This window comes from Merops nubicus, unplaced genomic scaffold (assembly GCF_000691845.1).
Source record: "Merops nubicus isolate BGI_N331 unplaced genomic scaffold, ASM69184v1 scaffold13068, whole genome shotgun sequence".
Lineage (NCBI taxonomy): Eukaryota > Metazoa > Chordata > Aves > Coraciiformes > Meropidae > Merops > Merops nubicus.
In genome coordinates, this window is record NW_008626398.1 from 1 (window position 1) to 25,580 (window position 25,580).

Below are 25,580 nucleotides of genomic sequence, written 5' to 3' on the forward strand. Positions count from 1 at the left end.
TTCCCCCCCCCCCCAGGAGCTGGGGCCATCTGGTGGCTGCTGGTCCCACTTGTCTTGGTTGGTACTGCTCACTCCTGGGTCTTCTGCTAATAAAACCACATCTGTGGCTCACGACCAAGCAATGCTCCCAGGAGGCAGCACCACACACTGGTCCTCAGCCAGCTTCACTGGTGAATGGGGAGGGATTGTGAACACTCCCCTGGAGAGGGGAAGAAGAAATGTGAGAGTCCTCAGGGCAGCAGAAGGGAGAAGCTCACTGAAGACACAGAGGCTGGGGGTGTCCAGATTGAGGAGAAACTGAGGTGTCTTAATGTGGGCCAAAGTCAAACCCTTCTTTTGCAAACAAAGACTAAATATAAGTTGTTCCAGCAGGCAGCTTATCTGGCCTCGTGCTCTTTCTGTTGGAGTGGGCCAGTAAAGGTGTCAGACTGGTCTGGCAAATGGAGAGATGTTCCTCCTAGCCCTTGTTGTCCTCATGCAGCTGTGGGGTTGGCAGAGAACAGCTGGCACATCAGCAGCACTGACCTGGAAACCTCTGACACCAGGAGCTCCCAGCGGGCCTTGAAGACCAAGTGGGCCCTGAGAAGAGAAGGAAAAGCTTTGGTGAGGAGAAAATTCAGGGCCAGGTAAGTTACTTGTGTAATTAAATTGGCTCATTCCTAATAGAGTGTGCAGCTCTGGGAATGCCCAGTGGCATTGCTGAGGAACCTGGTGAGCCCTCTAGGGTGGTCCTGCAGGGCCCTTTGAGAGCCTGGCTCACGAGGCAGAACATGAACCTGACCATCAGGAGTCTCTGTTGCCTTCTACTGAGAAAAACCACACGTGTGACAAAGAGCTTTGGGGAAAAAAAAAACCCAAAGAAGTAATTTAGGCATCTAAATCCCATTTTGTAAAATGTCCTCTTGAAACAGAAGCTGTAGGCAAACCTCTGTCACAAGGTGTGATCTGAGCTTTGTCTCCTTTCACAGATTTCTCTGCTGGGTGTTAAGGGACACAAGTAAACTTCAAAGTGGCTGCCCCAGGCAGAGGATCAGTCAGCACAGACTGTCCCATGTACCCAAGAAACCAGCTGTCTACTGGCTTGAAGATGTGTTAAAATATCATCTGTATTTTTCCCTTAAGTATTTTTTCCCCTAATTTTTAGCCCTACAACCTCTCCTTAGGATCTGAACAAGCACCATCTCTTCATTTTTTTCAGGTTGTCATGGAAGAGGAGGTATTTTTGTGGTTCCTGTTTCCACTTCTGCTTTCTGCTTGTAATCCAGTAAGGAACTTTGAGAGTTACCAATAGAGCTCTAGGAAAGTGATGTTAAATTCCATCAGAACTTATTTTGCTGTGTTGGTGCTTTTAAAAGTGGTGGGACCTGCTAGAACCTGGCAGCCTCTGAGTGGGACAAAGCCCTTGGAATGCTCTGCTGAATAAAGTCACCTTGTTTTGAGGCCAACAGCCTTAACACTAGTCAAATCCTGCAGGATTTAAGCTCAGGTTTAACTCTATTTCATATAAACTTGAAAACCAGAAATTAGAAACCCAGGTTGGAAATAAACTGGGGCTCAGGTCAGAAATCTGCCCCAACACCATTAGCTCAGCTGCACTGGAGTTTGGGCTGTAATAATCTCACACCTTTTGTGGGGCTAGCTATCTTGGTGAAAAATGGCAGGCATCAAGGCAAATATTATTAATTGAGTTTATTTCTAAGGCTGATTTCCCTCTCCTTGGAAGTTTAAGGAGCAGCTGCTCACAAACAATAAACCATCATACAGTTCCATTTCTTCTAAGGGGCTTCTCAATTGTAAAATGAGATTAAAATGGAGAAAAAAAGAAAAGAACTCCCAGCAAAACCCCTGGGAGGTCAGGTCCAACCACAACAGCAGCACTGGGGAAGAGGGATGAAAGAAAAGGTATCCTGGCGTTTTTAGCAGTCTGAATAAAATCAGATTTTTTTTATCCTGGGCTCAGTCATTATCAGCAGAGACACACCAGCAGCTCTGCAGTTATTTTCAGGTTTGCATCCCAACTCCAGTTTATTTCTCAGGCTTTGGGATGATGCAGGGGGTGCAATGAAAGCAGGAACAAGATGCTCCACTGGGCACCCCAAGTGGTTTTTAACCCAGAAGTTTCAAAAAGTTGTGAGTCCAGAGTAAAAGTGAAAACAGAGGTAGGTAGGGGGGTTGATTCTCTGAGCTCCCAGTGAGATAATGCTGCTGCAGTACTGGGTGGGAGAAGGAGAAGTGAGAAGTTTTCAGGTGAGGAATCTGTTCAGGCATTGCACTGTATGGTTGGGAATTTTGGGGCATTTTCAAGCAGCTGGAAAAGGCCACCAGTACCTGGGAGAAAGGCAAGTGATTCCCAGCAGGTCCACCAGCTTCTTGACACCTCACAGCCCCCCCTTTCACCACGGCAGTGTGCAGACTGTCCAGTTTTGTTGCCTGCACAGGTTTTGCAGTGCTCAAACCTCTGGTGCTCCCAGTGACAGAGGAGAGATTTTGTTTCCCATGCTCAGTGTACGTTGCAGTAACTTTTGCTTCATCAAGGACTCACGTGCAGCACAAGCTGACCCTGACTGTTGCTGGCTGCTGACTGTCCAGTCTCTGTCTGACTGTAGCAGCTCCACAAACCTCTTGGCCAACTGCAGTTTTGTCAAACAGGAGGAATCCCTTTGTGCTTGCAGGGAGAGCAGGATCTGACCCACTTAAGGGTCACATTCTCTGTTCCCCAAACTCCCCAGACACAATACCAAGAGAGAATGTGGCCTTTTACTTCAGCCAGACCACAATCCCCACAGACTGAACTCTATTTTGGGATCTATTTGATTGACAAGCAGCGTTGTACTTACAGTTGCTCCTCTGGGTCCTGGCAGACCTCTCTCACCAGGAACACCAACATCACCCTGCCAATGACACCAAAGTCAGCCGTGCCAGTTAGGAGCCACAGATCCACCCTTCCCAACCCCCTGCAGAGCCAGGACGTGTTCCTGGAGCCCAGGTGAATTCCATCCCAAGCTCCCTGCCCCAACTAGGTCGCACCACCCCACTTGGATGGGCTTGGGTGGGCTTGGACCTCTGCTGCAGCACAACTGCTGTGCATGGAGGTGTCCACCCATCCAGCTCCACGTGAGCTTGGGGCTGCCTGGGGCACTCAGCATCATGGGCTGGTGGCACTGGAGGCTGCAGAGCTCCTGGTGCAGTGCTGGAAGGTTTATTTGGGCAGGGAGGCTGGTGGGGATACGTACAGGGATGCCTGGCTCTCCAGAGGGACCTGCCTCTCCCATCTCTCCAGGACTGCCCTGCAGAGAAGAAAGCAACACTTAGGGCATAACTTCAAAAAACAAATGGAGGAGGGAGTTAAAATTCAGACTGGGAAATAAAAACAACTTTAAACTTTGGCAGTTTTGAGATCAAGACAACAAAACCCCCAGGAACAGAAGAGCAGGGGGGCTGCCAGCCCCAGGGCATTGCCACCATATCCCAGCTCAGAGTGAAGGGAACCAGGGGCACAGGGAGGCATGCTCAGCACACCCTGTTTCCTTCATCCCTGCATCACTTTCTGCAAGGAGAAACACCCTGCATGTTTTCTGTGTTCTTCAAGGTGAAAAACCTTCCTGCAGCGTGCAGAGGGATCAGCAAGAGTAAAGATGCAGGTGCAGAGAGAGAAAATTCAGGAAGGAAGGGGAGGGATATGAAAAAAGATGCTTTCCAGACCAGCTTTGTGCTGGACTGCTTTGGTCTGAGACTTTATCTTGCATGTAGGTGCCAATCTAAAGCTCCATGGAAGCTTTCCTCCTGAGCTGGGTGGAAAGTCTCCAAAGGGCAAGAGGAGATAATGCTGCTCCTGCTTGCAGATGCTCAGCCTTTTGATTCCCAAAGATGAGAGCTGCACTTGGAACTTTGACAAGAGGGTGAATGCAAGTCCTCCCAGGGTCTCCTTGTGGGCACCAGTCCCCCAAAGCTGAAAAGCCTTGCTGTGACAAGGTCAGCAGCTTCCACACCAGAACCCATCATTAGGGAGATTCACTTACTGGTTCCCCTTTGGAGCCTTTAAAACCTGCTCTTCCAGGCAGTCCCTGAAAAAAAAAATGTAAAAGCAATGTCAGAAGTTATTCAGTTTGTTATTCTGGTCTGATTGGAGCTAGAAGAGGTGGAGGATTTACATATCTGCAGCTTTCACCATGAAAATGATGACTTTGGTTTCTCTCTTGTTCACTAATCCTCAGAATTCAAACAAAGAGGAGGAATATGCAAACAGAGCAGCAGGAGCAACATTTTGCATAGCAGAAATCTCTCTAGGGGTGTTTAAAATAATCTGTGAGATGAGAAGAAAGGAACACTTTACCTCTGTTTAAATAGTTGGAAGGCTGGAGAGATGAAACATTTTGCCAATGAGCCAGGGACAGAGCTCAGGCTACTGTTGAATTATGGTCATTTGTACTCCAGATTTTACCTCCCTGCATACAGGATGCATGTTGCTGGGACCTGACAGAGAAAATCCCTCTCAAATTCAGATTTTAAACAGAGCCAGAGTGGCCAAAAGCCAGGGAACTGCTGTACTAGTCTTTGGTCCTACTCCAGATGTCTTCTGCTCTGCTGTGCACTGCTCCTCTGTCTGTATGATAGGGAAAAGAGCATTTCCTCCTGGCTTAAACGAGGCCCCTTGTGAGGCAGTGAGCACAAGGAAGATCTCCTCTCCCCAGGAAGGATCTCTCTCTGCAGGCCAAGCTGCTGCCATACTCACAGGGAGTCCGTTTGGTCCCTTCTCTCCAGGAGCACCCATGCGAGCTGCATCACCCTGTGGATATCAAGAGGTTAGGAGGGACCCTCCAGCACTGCAGAATGGTCTGGCACAGGCAGGGGACACAGCCCCAAACAGGCAGTTATAATCTTTCCCCCTCCCCACGTGTGCAGGACCAGGAACCTGTTGGGTCTACAGGAGGTGGGCACCAGAGCTCCCAGGAGCTCCAGGACCTTGCCTGGATCCACGTTCCTGCAGGATCACCAGGCAACTGGTATCTGACAGCACTTTGTCTACAGGCAATTAAAATCAACAGACGTGTCTGTCAGCAGCTCTGAGAAGGCATCTCTGAAGGCATCTCTGAAGGCCTCAAGTCAGCCAATGGGAACCACTGAGTAGAGGGACACAGCTGAGTTTAGATCACATCTGCATGGCCCATATGTGCATCTTCTTTCTTTAGGGAATTCCCTTGGGATTAATTAAGAGAGGCAACTTCACTCTTCACCACTAGCTACACTACTGGAGAAGTTTTTAGAAACAGAAACCTTCCCTGCAGTTTAAGTAGGACTCTACAAACCTTCTCACCATCGAGTCCAGGGGCTCCATCCCGTCCATCCTTGCCAGGCATGCCCTGCAACCACACACAACACAGGGCAAGGGCATCAGGGGACTCTGCTTGCCAAAATACATTCACATCAAAGAGCCTTTTGGCAATGGGTCCAGCTCCAAGGGCACTGGGAGATTTGTCACCAAGAGCAGTACGAGCAGGGTTTAGTCCAGCTGGGATTACACTGAGGGCTGGAGACCCACAGAGCAGAAGTTTGATAGCAAAGATGCAAGTTTTTTCCTATTGTTTTTTATCTCATCATCTGCAAGCAAGACAACAGTGAGATGTGCACCCCAATTAATTGACTTACAGGTTCTCCTAGGAGTCCACGAGCCCCTGGGTTGCCTTTTGGTCCAGGTTTACCCTAGAAACCAACAACAAATCCTGTGTTATCCATGACACAGCCCTTAAGAGCAATCAGTCAACAAAGAGACTACTCAAACTCTGCAGAGTCTTTTCATTTGGTTCCTGCTCCTGTAGCTGTGGGGCTTCTCTCAGGACACAAAACTGGCTGCAGCAGCTGAGGAAATTCTTGACTGCTTCCAGGGCTGGAGGGGTAAGATCTGAGCCACGTCCTCTGTGCTGCAGCAGCACTGAGACACCTTGAGCATCTTGAATAAAACCTACCAATCTCTTTTTTGAGAGGAATATTTTCATTCCTTTCACCCCCCTTTCAAATAAACCAAGAGGGGACAAGCCACAATAACCCTGTGGAGGGGACTCCTTCGAATGTCACCTCCAAAATCTGAGCAGAGGGATGTTTTCCTGCACTTACAGTATCACCTTTGGGCCCCCTGAATCCCTGAGGTCCTTTGTTTCCTGGGCTTCCCTGTAACAGAGGAGAAAAAGCCATTAAGCATCTTCATCACAGAGTGACAGAGGGACGTTTGGAGGGTGGGATGATGAAGGTTTGGGGCTGTTTGCTGGTTAGCAGAGGTGTGATTGTACAACCCCCCCAGGAGCTGGCTGTGCTTCCTCAGTTCCACTCTGTAATTCCTGACACACAGATGGATTGCAGCAAGGACTTTGCCAACAATCCCACGGGGCAGAAACCATCTTCCCCTTCCTTTAATGAAGTATTTTCTTTACCCAGAAACAGAACGAGTGAAAAACTTTAATATTTACTGCCTAGTAACTTGAATATTTACTGTCTAGATCCTGCTTGGCATCATTAAACGTTCAGTGGACAGTAAGAACCTCATTTTATTTTAGTCCAGATGAAGTTCTTCTATAATGGCAAAGACTCAGGAGGGGTCCCCAGAGGGTGGTCAGTGCAGATGGTGTAGGCAGATGAAGGTCCCTGCTATAGAGCAGATGTTATATTATCCACACAAAGGAGACACTGGGTGGCAGGAAAATGCTCCTAGAGGGGCCACAATGCTGCAGATGCAGCTCAGGTCTCCTATTTGGGCACAGGAAGGAGTGTGAAGGGGCCTGCCCACGGGCAAGCGTGAAGGTTCAGTGTTCTCCCACACTTCACCCCAGAGCTCTGCAAAAGGATGAGGATCACATCTTGAATACACAGCTACTTCTGCTGGCAGCAAAAGCCCTCGTGAGCTGTGAGGACTTGGGCACAGATCAGGCTCAAAGGACATAAGCTGAGCACAGAGCTCACTGATTCCTCCTCAGAACTCTCCTTCCCCAGAACAGCTCAGGTGCCCCTTCTCGAGGGGCTCTTCTCTCTTCCCACAGCTGCTCAGGGAGGAGCAGTGAGGAACAGAGAGCAATGGAAACGTGGTGAACTCATTCTGGCATGGGGCCCAGCTGAGGGCAAGTCACCCTGAGATCTGGGTGGGGTGAAATAACACCCCTGTAACTAGGGGGGGGAAAGGGAAAGGGAACAATGCACCAGCCAGCCCCCTCCTCCTGTCCACTGGCAGCCCAGAGCTCAGTGCCAGAGGAAGAAGCTGCAGGCTTTGGCTGGGGAAGGCAGGGCCAGGGAGGTGCTGAGCAGATACATACAGCTTTCCCTGGAGGTCCTGGGATCCCAGGTGGCCCTCTGAAGCCAATATCACCCTGCAAAGAATAACAGAGGGCTGTGAGGCTGGGGTTGGCAGAGGGTGAGGTAACAGTACCCCCACCCTACACCACGAGCCCAGAAACCACAAAAGCCCTGGAAAGACACCACAGACCTCCTGCTTGTTTGCAATACAGCCTTGCAAACAATCCCCCTCTCAACAAGCAGGTTTTCACTCTCCCCACCATTCTCTGTGATACACTGGCATCATTCATGGCCTTGCTATCTTGATAACACTTGTTCCTAAGTAAATGCATGACTTCATCAAATTCAAAACCATTCAGCCTCTAGGCTGATGGTCAAGGGACCTTGGCAAAAGTCCAAAACCACAATGAGCTACAGATTGACCCTGTTCTCACTGAGGAGACTTTACACGTCCTGAAAAATCTTTGTGCACCAAAGCATTGTCTTTTTCTTGTAAAGAGACAAAATCAAAAGGGAAATGTGAAAAAACAAAGGAATGTTTCATGAACAAGTGTCCTGAGCATTGTGAGTCTTGCAGGGACAGAAGTTTGTCCTTCTGGTCTGAATGCTTGAATCAGGCTGGGCCTGATCCTGTTGATCCCTCAGGTATGTAGACTCCTCCTGCCTTTGGAAGGGTGCAGGAAAGAGCCTGCTCTCTGTATCTCTACAAGTTTCCCAGTGGTCCCCAGTAAGGACAACACCACTTGGGCTGTGCAGGAGATAAACTGGTGGTGGAGGGTGGGGGGTATCAGAAGGTTTTTCTTACTCTGTCACCAGCTGGACCCACTGGACCAGGGAGGCCTCTTAGTCCTCTTGGGCCCTAATTAAAAAAAACAAATCAGTTAAAAACCAATTACTGTTAAACACAGAATGGCAGAACAGCATGATGCAGCAACTTGTCAACACAGAAAACACTAAGGAACAGTGAAGAGTGGCACAAAGCTCAGCCGCCTTCTCAACAAGACACTTTACCCTTCAGTGAGGGCCTCTGAGCAGGTGACATTGTGGACACACCCCATGCAGACGTGTGTCCAGGGTGCCTCCTCTCTCCAGCCCACCTCCCAGCCTGTCAAACCAGCCCAGAGCTCAACTCCAGATCCACCCAAAAGGTGCCCAGGGCCCCAGAGGAGTGGCTATTGCTCGGATGTCCCACCCAAGGTGAGGTGCCAAAAGCAGGACCTGAATTAAACCTCAGTGAAACCAGCACAATTTGTTTTTTTCACCAGCATTAGCTTTCACTTCTGCTTTTTTATTCTGCAGAGGCAAGAGCTGTTTGTGTAACACCAGAGGACTGAAGGCACCACTGAGTTTCACAGGAGAAAGGTCATGGGAACTGGCCTGAAGAGTAGGTGTTACCTGCAGGCCAACGCTGCCAGGGATGCCTGGAGGACCAGGAGGGCCAGGGTTACCCTGGGAGAGAAAAATTAATTAGACAAGATGCAGCACAAGCCTGCCAACACAAAGCCAGGGACCTTCCCATCTTACTTCTTCTTGAGCTCCCTCCCACCCAGATTTGCTTCTACATTACAGGCAATTCTGTGTGCAAGAACATGGATCAGTCAGGAGTCTCCCTGAGGGATGACTGCAGGGCTGTTCCCTGGGCTGACCTCTCTGCAGGGTCACACATGCTGAGCAGAGGAAGCCAATGCACCTCAGCCAGAGTAACTTCTTGTTCAGCCCATTGCCTCATTTCTGCCTTCTTGAAGAAATCATTCATCATGGTGTTTTTAAAGTGAAAGACCCCTTTTAATGGAAGGTTACCTTCTCTCCTTCTTTCCCTGTTTCACCAGGTTCTCCTTTATGCCCAGTATGTCCCTAGAAACAAGAGCTCCAATTATTCACATTCCAGTGCAGTCCTGCTTCAGAACTTAAATTTTGTGAGATAGCTCCAAGACTTAAACCCACACAACAGAAATGGCTTCCTGGGAAGGAAAGGCCCTGTAGATCATCTGCATCATAACTGGAGACCTTCACAGGTTTTTTTTTTCCATTTCACAAGCTATGAACTTTGAATAGTTATACCCTAAACATTGTGTATGCCTAATGATGTCTATGACTCAGCTCAGAAACCAAAGAGACCTGCAGGAGGTCAGTTCATGAGGCATTGAGAGCAGCTCCCAGGATGTTTTCCACCCAGTGCCAACTTCTGCTGAATCCTGCTAAAAAAACTTGAGGAACTTGTACCTTCAGCTCACTGCTGGAGTGTAACCTACTGCACAAAACCCATGGGAATCACAGAGGGGACACAGAAGGAGATGTTTAACTGCTGACTGAGGTTTCCTGAGGGTTGCAACCTAGAATTTATGTACCAGGATCAAGCACCATAAACAGAAAGCTGCCTGGTGCTCCACTGGGTAAAAAAAAATTACAATTAAACTGTATTTAATCATCTAAGTTATGTCTTGCTACAGTCAATGTCTTGCTTGTTTACAGGGTCTGTGAGCATCATTTAAGAACTGGTGAGATTTTAATCTGCATTAAACACTTTAATCCCAGCTATTTTGGGAGACAGACCTTCCTAACTCCAGGTGGTATTTTTCTTACCTTGAAGCCTGGCATCCCTGGGGGACCTGGAGGACCTGGTGGGCACAGAGCTGGGCACTGCAAGGAACAGAAACACTCTTTGGTTTATCCAGTACACAAAGTGTGCCCAGGGAAGCTGCTAGGGAGAGGTGAAGAGCTCGTGTGGGTTTTGGCTCTAAATCCACTAAATCTGATTCATTCACAAGATTATCTACTCACTGGCATTTCCCTATGGCACAGGGTCCTAAGCAGGACCAAATAACCCAAAACCCACCAAATAATGATTTCTGAGTGGTCTGCTTCACTCTGAGCATGGACTGTGAGAAATTCTGAAGGCTGACAGTGGTCCACAGTTCAGAAGGCTGGAGGACCTCAGCTCCCCAGGGAAGCTGGGTGGGTGTCTTGGAAATCAGTAGGAACAGATTTAACTTTATGTATTTATTGACCCTTATTGATTTCCACTAGACAATTCACCCAACTGACACAAGGACAAGCATTGGAGTTTATCAGAAGGAGACTTATAAAAAATTAACCCAAATACTGACCAGCTGGTACCTGATGTCTAGAGGAGGATGAGCCCCTGCTGGGAACTCTAGTTTGACCAGGAACAAATCAGAACATGCATGGAAACTTAATGGGGACTTAAGAGGCCAAACTCTAAAAACAATAAATAAGGAATAAGATTTTCTTTGGCAGCTTTTCTTTCATTTGTTTAGTTGTTTTTTTTTTTTTTACAAAACCTCAGGCAACACCTCTGCAGCAGAAATTTAATTTTCTAGGATATTCCACAGGGTAACAAATTAAACTTGCAGGAATAGCATCATTTTTTATTAGCTTCCTCATGACTTGCCACAAAGCTCTGAACAGACCCCGAGCTTTTTGGGGCCTGCCAATTAGAGAACCAAAGATGCTGTCACAACAACAGCTGCAAAACTGGGAAATGTCACTTCCATTGTTCATGGACTTTACACTCCTCTCATCCCCCTGGGAGAATTGGGACTTTCTTACAAGGGAGGAAGTCTAAACAAAGCCTAAGCCCAGAGGAACCCAGTGCCACCATCCATGGAAAGAAACAGTGCAACACACTCGACCTTTGCTCTTGCCTAGCAGGACTGGGAACAGATGCATGAAAATCTGGTGTCATTTACCAGATGCTGAAGTCATTTTGTAAATGAAAAATGGATGCAAAACCTGTGTTTTGAAAAGGAAACTGGAAAGCAGGAAAAAATCCACCTGCTTGAAAGGACATTTCAGCCTGGTGCACGTGCACACAAGGGTTCTGAGTAGGGATTTGACAGTTTAGATCTTTGTCTGTAGGTCAGAAGGATCCATGCTCTGACAGCCACCCAAGTATGCCAACAAAAAGTCACACCAAGGGTCAAACTAGGAAATATTTTCATGACACATAAAGAAAAACCCACCTGAAGGTCCACACCACCATCATGAAGGGTGCCTGGAAGACCCTGCAATTCATGAAATGGGTTTTTTAAATACAGCATAGAATCAGACTCACTCTGGTTGGAAAGGACCTCTAGGATCATCACATCCAACCTTCATCACAACACTTCCCTAACCATTAGGCCACAGCCTCAAGGGCTACATCTACTCCTTTTTTGAACCCCTCCAGGGATGGTGACTCCACCACCTCCCTGGGCAGCCCATTCCAGTGCCTCACCACGCTCCAGGAGGAAATACAGCTCCTGAGGAGGAGATGAGGGCAGCAATTGGAGAAGAGAAGCTGTGCCTGGCCTTCCTTTGGATCAGGGAAAGACCTCCCTATCCCTCCAACCCTCCAGAGATACCATGACAAACCCCCAGTGGCGACTTGCTGGTTTCAAGCCTCACTTGCTGGCCCTACAAGAACATCAAGCAACCACCCAAACCTTGCAAGAACAGCAAGCCCACTCTGTGATCAGTCTATGCCATAAAGCCTGGGTGTCATTGGGTTCCTCAGCCCACCCAGTGAACAGGAGATGCCCAACACCCCAACGTGCAACCAGTGAAAAGTCTCTGCTCTCCTTGGGACATGGTGTTTAGAGCCTGCTGAAACTCAGCCCAGGATAAAAGCAGTCATGGCAATGGCAGCAAATAAAGCGTGCACATTCTGGCAGCAGTAAGAAAATCTGGGACTCCCCACAGGAATTTTCACACATTCATTTGCAAGTCTCAACTTACAGGAGGTCCGGGTGGTCCAGGAGGCCCTGGGAATCCTGGCAGACCAAAAGGTCCCTAAAAAGAGTGAAAACCAGTAAGAATTCCCCTTCCTAACCAATTTTGATGAACATGCAAAGGGAGAGGATGGGTGGCTACCACATAGCACTGCCTATTTGTGAATGTGGGGCAAGATGTCTCTAGTGGGACCAAACTGCACCTTGCTTTCTGCAGAGGCTTCAGTGACTGCAAAGAGAACAGCAGATGCATATGGCAGTACAGGGATCAGGACAGAAAAACACTCCTGCACCTCCATCCCTGCTTCCACTGGCTCTCTGCCTCTCCAGTGGAGCTGTGAGCACCCCAAAACAATGATACAGTTCCCATTCTCTGCAGTAGCTTCTCTTGAGGATGTTGAAAGTCCACACCAGCTGGTACCTGACCTCTGTTCTCCTGACACTGGTGGCTCTTTTGTCCTCAGCTCGTAGCTGGTGAAGGAAGATGTGGCTGCAAGCAGCTGCACACCTTTGGCACTGCACTAGTTGACTGGGGTGACCCCACAAAAGCTGATAGAAGGAGCAGCATTGCCTGAGCTTGAAGTGTCCTGTGCATCATGCTTCCAGAATGGGGGAAGGGGCCAGAAAGGAACCTCATTCTTCTGTGGCTGTGGCATGATCAGTAAAAAGAGGATAAAATGGTAGAAGAAACTCACAGGAGGACCCCGAAATCCATTGCCACCTGGGAGGCCACTAGGTCCTGGAGGCCCCTGTTGAACAGAGAGAAGAGTCTTTACACCAAGGAGCTCAGTCCTCCACCCAGACCATCAATTTACCAATGCCCATCATTCCTTATGCTCCACCTTGCTCTTGTCATCATCACGTTGCCAACATCTGACCCCTCTGACACAGGGCAACTCTGAGATGCCCCAAGAACCCACCAAACAAAAGCTGCCCCAGAATTGGTCACTTCCAGCAATGACAAGGCTGCTGTGCCTTGGTTTTACATCAGTGCCAGCTTCCCTGGGGTTACGGGGAGCACAGAAACACCCACAGAGCTGCCAACCTGCAGGACTCCACAACCCTCTGCCCAGCACAGAAGAGGGATCCAAAGCCTGGGGTAGGTTGGTGATACTCAGGGTATCCAATAAAGCTGTATAATAGTTTTAAACTCTGTTTGAAAAAGAGTCTCATTACTTACTGGAGGTCCTGGTAGTCCTTTGCCCTGGAAACAACATTTAAACCAGGAAAAAAATCATTTAAAAACTGAACATAAAGGAAGAAAAGCAAACCTCAGAAAATGCTGCTTAATTATTTATTTTTTTTAAGTTTCCCTAGCACTCCCCTGCCCTCAGTTATTGTAATTTGCAATCAGAGCAGAGCTGGAGCCTTGATGAAGCCTTTGATTGCCTCTAAGAATCTGCATTCCCTGTGCCTCACCTCTAAGTGAAGCCATGTACAGTGATGTGATAGGAGGGCACAAACTAGAATGTTGTCTTCATAACTGTCCATCTACTTTCCATTTTTTAAATGTCTAATAAGAATGGAATTATCTAATGCCTAATAATTCTGATAGCATTTGATATGCTAGCCTTTAGCCCAAGCTGGCTTGTTTTATAACCTCTCAGAGACTAAGAACAGGCCCTGTGTTACCAGAACAGGTCATACATACACATTGAAACACTTCCAACAATATTTTCACTCCTTCAGGCTTTGATCCCTTTGTTTGGGACACAAGGCTTGCCTCTTGGTGAGGGTTTTGGCACAATATTACACACTAGCTTCACAGATGCCATTCTAGGAGTTACTTACAGCTGATCCACGGGGCCCAGCAGGTCCTAATGCACCCTACAGGAATAAACCAGAGTCCAAATTAGCAGGGATAAAACCAGAGCTCTCATATGGGTGGACATCAATGTTGAACATCATTCTCCATCTGAAAACTCCAGCAGTGTCTTATAGTAACAGCACTTAGCTGGGGCTGCTCAGCTGAATTCACAAATATAAGAACAGAAGCTTATAGACAAAGATTCTGTCATTCTTAATTCATTACTTGACTAAAGAACTATTCAGATAGTAGGGATGGATGTTCAGAATTGACCCCAGCAGCTTTCTTCACTGTCAAGAGACAGTAGAGACTAAAACATGAGCTGCTCCTAAAAGACTAAACAGACATTTCAAGTCCCAGCTGGCCTCAGATGAACCCCCAGGAATATCTAAGGGGTCATACATTGAATTTCACCCATTTGAAATATTCTCATCCATAACACTTTCATGCTGTAGATCCAATGACTAAATTACGTGGAACTATTCACAGGATTCAGGCTTGTTCTAGTGAGTTTTATTAATTTCTTGGTAACTTTTCACTATCTCCCTTGGCAAATCCCCAGTCTCCTTTTCCCAGCTGGTGTTCTTAATCTTAAGCTTGACTAGGGTTTGGTGATCTTGTGTCTTAGACTAGAATTAAATCCTTCCTGAAGTTGTTACATTGCTGCCTAACTAAAGCTAGTAGGACAGACAGAAATCCTTAATCTCTCCTGGAGCCATGTTGTGCTCTCCAGGCCCTGCTGTAGACAGCTCTTCTCTTGCATTTGTATTCTTCTTGGCTGATGTTGCTCTCTGATAAAGGCAGAACTTAAGACAGCAAGTGAGGAGGTGACAGACTTCAATCCAGAACGAGCATTGTCATTATTTATGGACCATGTTACACCAGTGCCAGGAAAATCCTCATCCCCCTGGGCAGGGGACAAAGCAACCACAGCACGAGGCTTCCTCAGCCTCTCACCAGCCCCTTTGCCCAAACCTGCTTTCCAAATGTCCCCCAAATGCTGCACAGAAGCATCTTGCCAACGATGTCCTGAGCTGAGCTGGAATTAAATGGGGTCTACCCCCAGGAGGAGGAGAACAAGGCAGATGGGCAGAGCTGGAACAGATCCCAGCACACTGCTGCTTATCCAGGTCCCAGGGACAAGGCCAGCCCTCTCCTCATGTTCTGCATACCAAATGAGATTAGAAATATTTCCCCTGGTTAAGGAGAAGGATAGAGAGCACCCAAGGCCTCATTAAGAGCAGTCTTGTGAGGAGAGGACCGTAATCCAATAAAAATCAACTCTCCTGCAGATGTCAGCTCATTCACTTCTCTTGCTGCAGGTCACTCTGCTTTTCTTCCAGTCACTTTCATCTTTAGGCTGAAGTCCTGACAACTGCTGATGGTTGCAAGGGGCAAGCTGGGATCTCCTCCTGCAAAGGAAACGTTGAATTCCGGGCACCTACTGACTTACACCCTGATCCTGCTCCCACTGAAGCCAGCTGCACAGCCCTTTACTCTCCTTAATTTTGCTTTCTTTGAGGATGTAAGGTGCAGCAAGCAGCAGTGAGCATTCCTGGTACAGCACAAGATCATCAAGGCCCTGGGGAAGCTGATGTGACTCCATTAAACTCAAAGGAGAGACTCTAATTTACACCTCAATTTTAATAACTTTGACTCAACTCGTTCTCCTGGTAGCAATGTTCCTTCTCTTGATTAGAAAACAATCTCAACACAATTTCTCACTTTAAAGTAATACATCTGATGAACAAACAACCACAGGAAACACTCGATTAATGACATCCATTAATAAAGATGAATAATTATGTTTTTCTCATAGCTTATAGTGTAAAGCACCAAACCTCAAAATAGCCCTTGAAAGCTTCCAAGGAAGGACACCAGTATCTAGCACTGAGGTCAGAGACCAGCTTGTTCTTGGCTAAAAAAATGAAGGGTTTTTAACTGCAAGAACATCACATAGGCTTCATCTGATCAGTCTGTAAGCAGAACCATGGGAAACACTCATGGGTGCTGATAGCAATGGGAGGATTTCAGATAAAAAGCATCTGGGTATGCTGCCTTCTCAGAGCTGCCCCTGGGCAGACAGGAATCTCTGTTGGACCAATGAAGCCTGGCACAGAGAGGGAAAGAAATGTTCAGCAGTAGTGTGTTAGCAAACCTGTCTTCCACACACTGAACTCCTTCACTCTCAGGCACTGCAGAAGAACATGCTCATTCAGAACTCTCTGCTCAGTGTGAACTCAATCCCACCACACTCAGTAGCCACCTGCTTATTTCTGTGATTCCTGAGACTGAAATATGCTCTTGAAGCTGGAGAAAGGAACAAAAATCAGAGTAACAATGCTGTCCTTATAGAGTGCTAGAGATTTACAGGTTTTTCTTTTTATCCATGCTTTAATTAAACCAATTAAACCAATTTTTCCAGATGGATCACTGACCTTGAAAAGCTCCCATAAATGACAGCAGGTCCCAAGTTTATCCCATGCTGACAGACTGAGTTATGAGACACAGGAAAGCATGTCACATCAGAGCATGTAGTCAGGGTAACTGTGTTCCTGTTCCTCTACTCAAGAGCTGAAGAGGAATTTCTTATGCCCAGAGATTATCTGCTCAATTACCCTGCAAACTAGGAGCTTGTGTGCTAAAGTGGGCATGGGCAAACTCTACCAAATGGAAAACAGGGGCACAAAACTGCTCACAGCCTTCTGTGTGTGGTCCTGAACTCTTCTATTTTAAAAATCAGGATCAGTTCCCAGCAGGTGCTGGACTCTTGCCACAGCCTGTCTGACAGCAGTCAGGAGAATGATGGGCACCAGGAAAAGCAGAGGAGATGGTGCAGTGCTGAGGGATGGAGGTTTGGAGCTGTGAGCAAGGTGCTGCCACTCAACTTCCCAGTGGCCAAACTTTGCCTTATGAAGAAGGAAGAAGAGGGTATCAAAGACACACTGCTCTATCACTCATCCCTTTAACTAAAGGGGACACAGGGTTTTGAGCAACTCCTTGGGGCAACAAATAGATTATTGAGATATGCTGAGCCTTTTTTCAACCTTTGTATGCCATGAGTGTGTTCAGCCCATCGCTGCAGCCCCAAGTTCAAGGCAGGAGGAAAGCAGCTGTGGGTACAGGGCTTATCTTCCCCCACTGAGAGAGAGGAAAATAGCCATGCTGGATAAAACCCTGTGCTGAATGGCTCACTAATGTTCAGTTTTCAATGTCACAAGAGGCCTAAGTGCCCCTCTGGCCCCACTGTAGATGATCTGAAGGCCATCTGTAACACCTCAGGTAGTCATTCCTCTATTCCTGTGGTGCCCCTTAGTTGAGTTGTAATATGCACAAAGCAAGAAAAAAAACGTCCCATTTCTTGCTATGCTGGCTGGGGAAGTCAATACCAAAGCAACTAATAACATCAACCATGTGGGCAGCCCCAGAACTAACAAAAGGCAAAAGCTTAAACAGCTATTACACAGCAGCAGTAATTATAAAGGTGACAGAGCTGCCTACTCAGACTGCAAACTGAGGCCAAAGAGCTCCACGTTGATAAACTTCATTATGAAGTCTATCCACTGCTTCAAGGAACATTTTAGATACTCAAAATATCATCAGAGCTGGTTTGCACTGGTACTCCCACCACTGAGGCTACCCAAGCCCATCTGAAGCCATCTCACACCCTGCCTAATGCAAAGCCACCTAGGGCTTCATTTCAAGGGTCCTAGTGTTCTGCAAGGGTTCACAGATAGCTAAGCCAGTACTCCCAGCACTGAGGCTACCCAAGCCCATTCGAAGCCATCTGAAGGAGGGATCTCACACCCTGCCTAATGAAAAGCCACCTAGGGCTTCATTTCAAGGGTCCTAGTGTTCTGCAAGGGTTCACAGATAGCTAAGCCATCGTTGTCAACACCCTAATGCCACCAATTTACAAAGGAATGAGAAATCATCAATACAAGCAATGACAACATCCATTTAAAGAGGCTTAGGATGTAATGTGGCACTCACACGGTCTCCTGGAGGCCCATTTGGGCCAGGTGGGCCATCAGTTCCTGTCAAACCCTGAAAAGGAAAAAGAAAGGTGAGTGTGAAAACACAGAAATAAGAGCTACAGGAAGTTCCTGTCACCATCAGCAACACAAATCATCTGGATGTCTGATATACAAGACACATTCATAGATCCAGGACCCTCTTTGCTTCTCCAGTAGACACAGAGAAGCTTGATGAAACACTCTGGAGAAAAGGAAAAAAAAAAGGTGAGTGTGAAAACACAGAAATACAGAAATAAGAGCTACAGGAAGTTCCTGTCACCATCAGCAACACAAATCATCTGGATGTCTGATATACAAGACACATTCATAGATCCAGGACCCTCTTTGCTTCTCCAGTAGACACAGAGAAGCTTGATGAAACACTCTGGAGAAAAAAACCCATGCCTATATTAAACACTTCAAAGGTCTAAGAGAAGATGACAAAATACTCACATCCACTCCAGGAAGGCCAGGCAATCCAGCTTCACCAGCTGCTCCAGGCTTCCCTGGTGCACCTTTTGGCCCCTAAATCAGATAAACAGGTAATTTTTAGAAGAGGAGAAATGTTGTGTGTGTTGTTATGGGCTACAAGAGAGCAGCTCATTTGCTGATGTGTTAATCTCACACCATGCAACACAGGAGAATTGCTGCAGAGAGATGAAGCTTGCCATGAATCCATACCCAAATCCTAAATTCATTCCAGTGCTTTGGCTCAGGTCCATGTACAGTTACTCCAAAGCTGTCCCTAGCAGAGGGGTAGAAAGGGGTGGGGCAAGTGGCCCAAAGCAAAGAGCTGTGCCACCTGGTACAACTTTCAGCACCCTTTGGCAGACTGAAGAGCTGAAGCAGACTCAGAATGATGCCAAAAATAACCACACATGTATGGCTTGGTGCCAGTTTGGTTACACTGGTCATGGGCAAGCTTGATTTCATCCATATCCTCTGCTAGCAATCAAGCAGAAGAATGCATTTGGTCCCCCAGGACCAGTGCTGAGATTCTCCACTCCTGTGTAGCCCTTTTGGAGATTCTGCTGTGGATCCAAATGAAAACAAGTCAATAAATCTTAGCTCTTGTGTATCATTTACTTCTCAAAAGGATGAACAAGTCCATGTCAACCACAAGATACTTACTGGTGGGCCTGGCAAACCAGGAGGGCCTGGCTCTCCCTAAATCAAAGAGAAAAGACATCAGTGTTAATGCTGAACCTCTTTCTGTTGGCTTTCTGCAACAATGGTGGTGCCAACTGTCAGAGCACTCAAGCCTCCCTTCATGATTTACCACCCAAGCTGATGCTCTAGATCCTGCTGCCCCTCAAGCAGGATGAACTTGGACAGCCCTTCCCACTCTATGACAGCAGATCTGGTGCAACCCACATCCTCAGCCTCCCAGGGGAACCAATGCTTTTGAACAGTGCCCAGCACCTCCAACTTTTTTTCCAGATATGCTTCAAAATTATTTGTACTTGGGTTTGTCTGCACGTGGGGCAGAGAGGAAGCTGGATGGCTATGAAGGCTTCCAACCATCATCCTGATGAAACTCCAGGGATACAATGACAATCTCCAGGTATCCAGGACACAGCATGAAGCTGTGTGGTACTGCCAGGAGCTGGGGACCCTCAGAAAGTGAAGAATGAACCAACTGTCTACAATGATTTTCCTCCTATGACTAAACTTTGAGTGGAGAAGCAAATGAACAAAGCCCCCAACTGATTTCCACCTAATCCAATTGCACCATCTGTGTTAAACTTGATTTTTAGAAAATATTTCAAAAGCACTCATTTTCTTTTCCTATCCTAATGGAAAGCAACTTTTAAGAATATCATTTAAAGGCACTTAATGAGATAATATTTTAAAAGCCCTCGAATCAAAAGAGGCAATCAGCTGGGAATAGCAGGAGCTTGACTGGAGCTCAGTTTCCCATCTCATCTCACAGAAAAATCACTTCAGGTTGCAATTCCAGATGTCTGGATGGGGCACTTCCCTCCTGGCTTTAGGTGAAGTGCACTAAATATTGTGAGAGACTCAAGTATTGTGAGTGAGCAGAGGGGAAGGGGCATGCTGATACCCTGGGAGAAGAAAATCTCTATGGAAAAAGGGTGGTTATTAAGAGAGCAAGGCTAGAAATAACCCCACCCTCACCATGGGCTTGATAATTAGAAGGCAGCAAGCAAAGGCCTGGAATGTAGAGCACGTTTCTATATTTACCATGTCAGGAACTGTGAAGTCTGTGGGTAAATCTCTCAAGACTGGCTGCCTTGTTTTCCTCAGGCAGGGATTTCTATACTGCACTGGTGACCAATCCATGCACAGCCCTGAGGGTCACTGAACAGAGGGATCTTTATGCTCTGCTTTGCTGAAGCAACCCCTTGCCCAGAGCTCTTCCATAAATAGTTATTATCAGAGGTGGGGAAGGTCCCCTGCCAAGGAAATGAAAGGAGCAGTTCTTTGGCAAGGAATGGTTTGAAGAGGCAGCTAGAAATGGCAGCAGAGGTGGTTTGCTCCCTCCTCCACCACTCAAGGTTGCCATCCCCTTTGGCTTTTTTCTTGCTTGTGCAATGGCAAGCCATACAGCAAGGTCACAGCACCAGCAGAGGCTGCTCAGGACCATCTTAAACCTCCAGCCTGGTATCGTGGACCCCTGTGGGGCTCTGCAGGAGCCCCAGAATCAAAAGCCTAATCAGTGTTTACAGCCCTAATGCCAGATCACTGGGAATTAGAGGCTAAGGCTGTCAGCACAAGGAAATGCTCTCCTGGTGCTACAGGAGAGGGAAGGAAGTTCACCCTTTCTTAGCAAGTCAAGCCAGGAGATGGTAAGTGGAAGGAAAAAAAAAAAAAAGCAAGCTTGATTTTTGAGAAGTGACAATTGCTTATTAGCAATGTGGGGAATTAGAGCCCCAGAAATAATTCCCAGGAACTTGTCACTAATTCTTTTGATCCTAACGTGCTGTTTCCATTCTGGGGAGGGAGATTTGCCTCGTTCCTGGCTGTGAAACGTGGAGCATGTTAAAGGCTGTAATTATAAAACATTTCAGAGAGGCTTAAGCCTGCAGCCCCCACTGAAAGGCAGGAAGGAAAGCAGGAGCTTCTAGAAATTGTGCTTATGGGGTTCATCTGAGGTTTGTCTGGAGATCTCCTGACTAATTCAGCTCTATGTTGTGCTCACAGATGATGGGAAGGGGCTGCTGAGCACCTTGGCAGCACTTACCCTGCTCTGAGACCATTCAGTGGCTCTTCCAGCACAGCATCCATCCAAAGCCATCTGTGAAGATGGCCCAGCTGGAGTGGCTTACAAAGCTCAAGGAACTTGCATAGATAGGGGTCAGAAAAGTTCTCATTGTGCTTAAAAAAAGAAGAGTCTTGCCACTAAAGGAAAGAAAAATGAATGGTTTCATCCTTGGCAGTGGTAGAGTTGACACTACCGCTCAGGGTCTTCAAGGTCCTCTCCATGCAGCACTATGAAATGCAGAGCAGTGCTGGATTTTATAGGCCATAAATTTTTTGGAGGTTGTTGCCAGAAAAACGGTAGCCCTTAAACTGGGAGGCTTCACCACTGTGCTCAACACTAGCCACAGCCCTGCACCTCTTCTCCTGTGTGACTCCTTAAAGGGCTCAGCGTCCTGTGGAGTGGCAGAAACCACCCTGAGCCTGTCCCTGAAGAGCTGAACCATCTCCTGGGCACAACCCATATCCATAGGAAGGATGGAGATCAAGTCTGTTCAAAGGAAAGACTTCCTGCAGAGCCTCAAGCTGGGACTGCAAGACCTACCACCTGAAATACTTTCCTCAGCTCTTTGATTTATTAGGGCTAAGTTCTTCCTATTAATTAGATGTTATTTTGTCCTGTCCCCCAGGGAGCCTTCTGAAGCTTTCAGCAGTGGATAAGAGGCTGTGGGTTCACGTGACCAACATCTCCCCAGGCTCCTGTTTCCAAGAGAAATCAGAAGTGCTGCTGGGGCTGGTCCAGAATTAAGGTGTAAAATAACCTGTAGAAAGCAGGAACTGAGGGACACAATTGCAGGGATTCATTTCCTTCCAATTGCCCAGAAGCAGAAACTGGCTACCCCTCAAAAGGCTGAAGGGCTCCATCCCTCCCAAATTCTTCTTTTTCCCCTCAGAAAGGCAGCCACCCTCTCCTGAGCCCACTGGTCCCATGGACATCCTGTGCAGTGACTCCACAGCCTTATTGCTGTGACCACCACCGCGTGTCCTTCACCCTCCCTCTGCCAGGGTGTCCCCTTAGGCTTTTTACCACATCATGGAAAAAAAGGGGAGAGAAACCATCTAGGCACCAGCTCTGAACTTCTCACACTACAAAACCAGAGTGAGGTTTTCAGTGAAACAGCCTCTGTGAGTTGAAGGCCACTTTAGGACTAGCTGATCAATGAGGTTCTCTCTCTGGAGCAGCCTTGCTCACAGAGCCACTATGAAAACTCACCACTCCAGACAAAATGCTCTTTGTTCACTGTATGCCAGAGAACTCATATATCTTTTTTTTACCTCCTTATCCAAAACCAAACGACCTGCATGGAATGAATAAGTTTTTCCAAGGTTGTTTAAAGGCCCAACTCCAATAAACTTACTTCAGACAAGCTTTAGAAAACCCTGCCCTGTTTCAGAAGCAGCTTAGAGAGACAAGAGCTACTCAAGCTGAGTATCAAAGCAGGAATCTGGCCTTTTGCATTTGATGTGGTCTTGCTGAAGGCCCATCTGATGCTCTTTTTAACCCACAAGCGGCTTAGAGAGACAAGAGCTACTCAAAGTGAGTATCAAAGCAGGAATCCGGCCTTTTGCATTTGATGTGGTCTTGTTGAAGGCCCATCTGATGCTCTTTTTAACCACTGCCAACCACAGGACACAATTCAACCCTTATCCAACAGATGCACAGAAGCAAAATTTTTCATTTCATGTCAATGAGAAGTAATAGCACAAGTTTTTCTCCTCCAGCAAGTCCTGTGGCACAGTCCCCTACCTCTGCAGGAGGTGTAAGTGGAAGGAACTGTCTGCTGAAATAAAGGGTGCCCATTTCATTGCCTTTTGTGCCACTATAGGCAACTCATGCCTGGCAATACCTGAGCCAGATTCTGACCTCTCACATGCCAACATGAGTTGGGGACAGCCTGCCTGACCATGCTGAAATAAACCCAATGTAAATAAAAGCAGTGCCCAGCATGCATATTTGAGCTTCTTGGGGTCTCTCTCGAAATGTGGATCTCTGAAGTGCCACAGAAACCTCTCTGAACTAGAGAGCACACCATGAGTCCAGCACACATTGCACTCATGCACTCAGCCCTACATATTACATTCCCCTTCCTCCCCAGACACCAAAAGAGGAATATTCTAGGTTTAAGCAGGGTCATCAACCCCTGGGATGCACTAGCTTTGTCCTGAACTCTCTCTTGAGACAGGAGATCAATCCTGCAAAGAACTCGAGGCCACTCAGCACCTCCACTCCCTGTTCTGACTCTGACAAAATGAGCTGCCTTGCCAGTAGGCTGCTTCTCTTCTCCAGCTCCATCCACCTCTGAAGGATGACCCAAAGGCTGAGGCTCTGGAGAACAAGAGCAGCTTCTTGGCTCAGTCCCCTGCTCCACCCCTTGCCCTCCCTCTGCCATGTGTCACTCACATCTATGCCGTCCTTGCCGGATGGTCCAGGGGGTCCTCGTGGTCCTGGAGGGCCTTGTGGTCCTACTCTCTGAAAGGATTGGGGGAAGAAAGAGAGGAGAGTTTATTTTTGCATCAGAAGGAACACATGAGCTAAAACAGAAAGCAGTGGCCAAGTCCTACAGCTTAACCCTGAATCTGCACTAACCCCCCACCCCCCAGGGCTCCCCACCACCCTGGGTGGACTCAGAGGAGCTTAGGACCAGAGCAAAGCTCTCTGGAAAACCCTTTTGCCTGAGCACATCCACAGGGCTCCCAGCTCGTTTAACTGGGGGCTCATACTGGGAATCAGAACCAGTCACTGGGCAGCAAATGGGTCTGGTTCTATAGGAAGCTGTTCTTGCTGCCTACAGGCACGTTTCATTTTGGGCAGAAGAGGAAATGCAAAGCCCACAGAAAATAGGTGCCAACTGCCTGGCCTTAAAAATTAATTTGCAGTCCCAGTTTGATGGGGTGATGGAAGAGGCAGGAGGACACTGCTGAAGACAGATGAAAGGGAAAGTCTCTTCTGAGCATTTGAAAATCTGGGATTTTGGAGGAGGTCTGAAGTGGGGGGAAGGAAAGAAAGGTCCAATAAATGACTTCTGTATGGAGAGGGCTCCAGGGAGCAACATGCTGCAGCTTCAGGGAACAAAGGTTTCATTGTAGAAGCAGCTCTGCTCGCAGCAGACGAGGGCAGCTCCCAACTCCCAAGCCAGGCTGTGAAAATTCCTCTCTAACACAATGAAAAACCTCACGGAGGAATTACTTCCCCAGGCAATAATAATAACATCCTTCAGGGAAGATGAATACGGCCCCGTGTCTAAAATGAACAAGGGCTAAATGTGCTCTAAGTGTGACATTAGAAAATTGAGGGTAGGAATAACAAATCCTGGCTCAGACCTGGACCAGGACATCAGTCTCATTGGCAATCTGTTAGTTCATTTTCAAAGAAAATTGGGAGTTTTTTTGGAAACTACAGGTCTCCCCTTCCCCAAGGCTTTCTCCCTCCAAATTGCAGCCTTGAATAAAGAGACAATACTTTTCTGTGTTCCAGCAGAACACGAGGATAGGATCTAAAATCTGACCCCTGTGGGTACAAACCCAGATGTGCTCACTAGGCACTCTCTGCATAACAGCACAAGCAACACCCACATTTCTCCTCAACTTTAGCCCCTAATAAACCTGCCTCTTGCCACCTTTCACCCTGCAGGTATAACACAGACAGATCACTGTGTTTTTTCCCCCTATGGACTCTTTTTCTTGAGCATAAGACAGAAGTGAGGCTCCTTACCTGAGCTGATGCTGTGGCTAATAGCTGACACAGGAGGAGAAGCCCAAGAGTGGAGAATCCAGCCATGGTGCCCAGGCTCTGCCTCTCTTCCTTCCTCCTGGGCAGCCAAACCCTTTCTCCTCCAGGGTCCAGCAGATCCCTCCTCCTCCTCCTGGGTTCTCAGCTTACAAACAAGGGGCTCCTCGGCTCCAGATAAACCTGCGGCTCCAGCTGGAGGGGCAGAGCTCAGGAGCACAGGCAAGAGGGGCTGAGCTGGGAGGAGAGAGGTGGTTTGGGAAGGAGGTGGGAGGAGGAGGGGGAGCAGCAGTCAGTCAGGAAGAGAAACTCTCATTCATGCCCTGCTGGGCAGCCCCAGCCTTGAGCAAACACGGGGGGAGCCTACAGAAGGCTCGGACTTGCAGACATGCCACAGGAGCAAAATTTGGCTGCTCCAGCTGGAGATATAAAGAAGTTTCTTAGGTCTCACCCAGCCATTTCTCAAAGCCCATCACCACCTCGGTGCTGAACAGACAAAAAGCAACACAGAGAGTTATTCAGTGCCTGAGGCTGCCAAACTTCACTAAAGAAATTAATATACCTGTAACAAGTGCAAGATGCACCAGAGAAATGCACTTGGTGCTTTGTGAGATGGTTTATCAGCTCTGGAGGTGCACTCCTGGCTCTTTTGGATTTTCTGCAGGGAGACCTAAAGAATGTCAACTGATTTCTTGAGAAAAGTGATGAGTCCTGACCAGAGAACAGATGATCGCAGACAGATCCAAAGAGGAAGAAAGAAGAAACATCCTCAGAGCCACAAAAGAAAAGATAAAGAATTG

The 25,580-nt window shown here is 47.5% G+C and overlaps 1 protein-coding gene across 1 annotated transcript; it reads right to left on the minus strand.

Annotated features, from left to right (window-relative positions):
- Nucleotides 1-2,837: 2,837 nt before the first annotated feature.
- On the minus strand, nucleotides 2,838-24,865 carry COL9A3 (collagen, type IX, alpha 3; the record flags this gene model as incomplete). Its single annotated transcript, XM_008945985.1, has 22 exons — nucleotides 24,766-24,865; nucleotides 23,455-23,523; nucleotides 18,963-18,998; nucleotides 18,285-18,356; nucleotides 17,809-17,862; nucleotides 13,800-13,835; nucleotides 13,189-13,212; nucleotides 12,704-12,757; nucleotides 12,016-12,069; nucleotides 11,262-11,303; nucleotides 9,862-9,918; nucleotides 9,079-9,132; nucleotides 8,674-8,727; nucleotides 8,084-8,137; nucleotides 7,299-7,352; nucleotides 6,112-6,165; nucleotides 5,647-5,700; nucleotides 5,307-5,360; nucleotides 4,733-4,786; nucleotides 4,020-4,064; nucleotides 3,234-3,287; nucleotides 2,838-2,891 (listed from the first exon to the last, which is right to left on the minus strand). Coding segments are annotated over exons 1-22 (1,149 nt in total), but the record flags the coding sequence as incomplete, so codon positions are not given.
- Nucleotides 24,866-25,580: the final 715 nt, after the last annotated feature.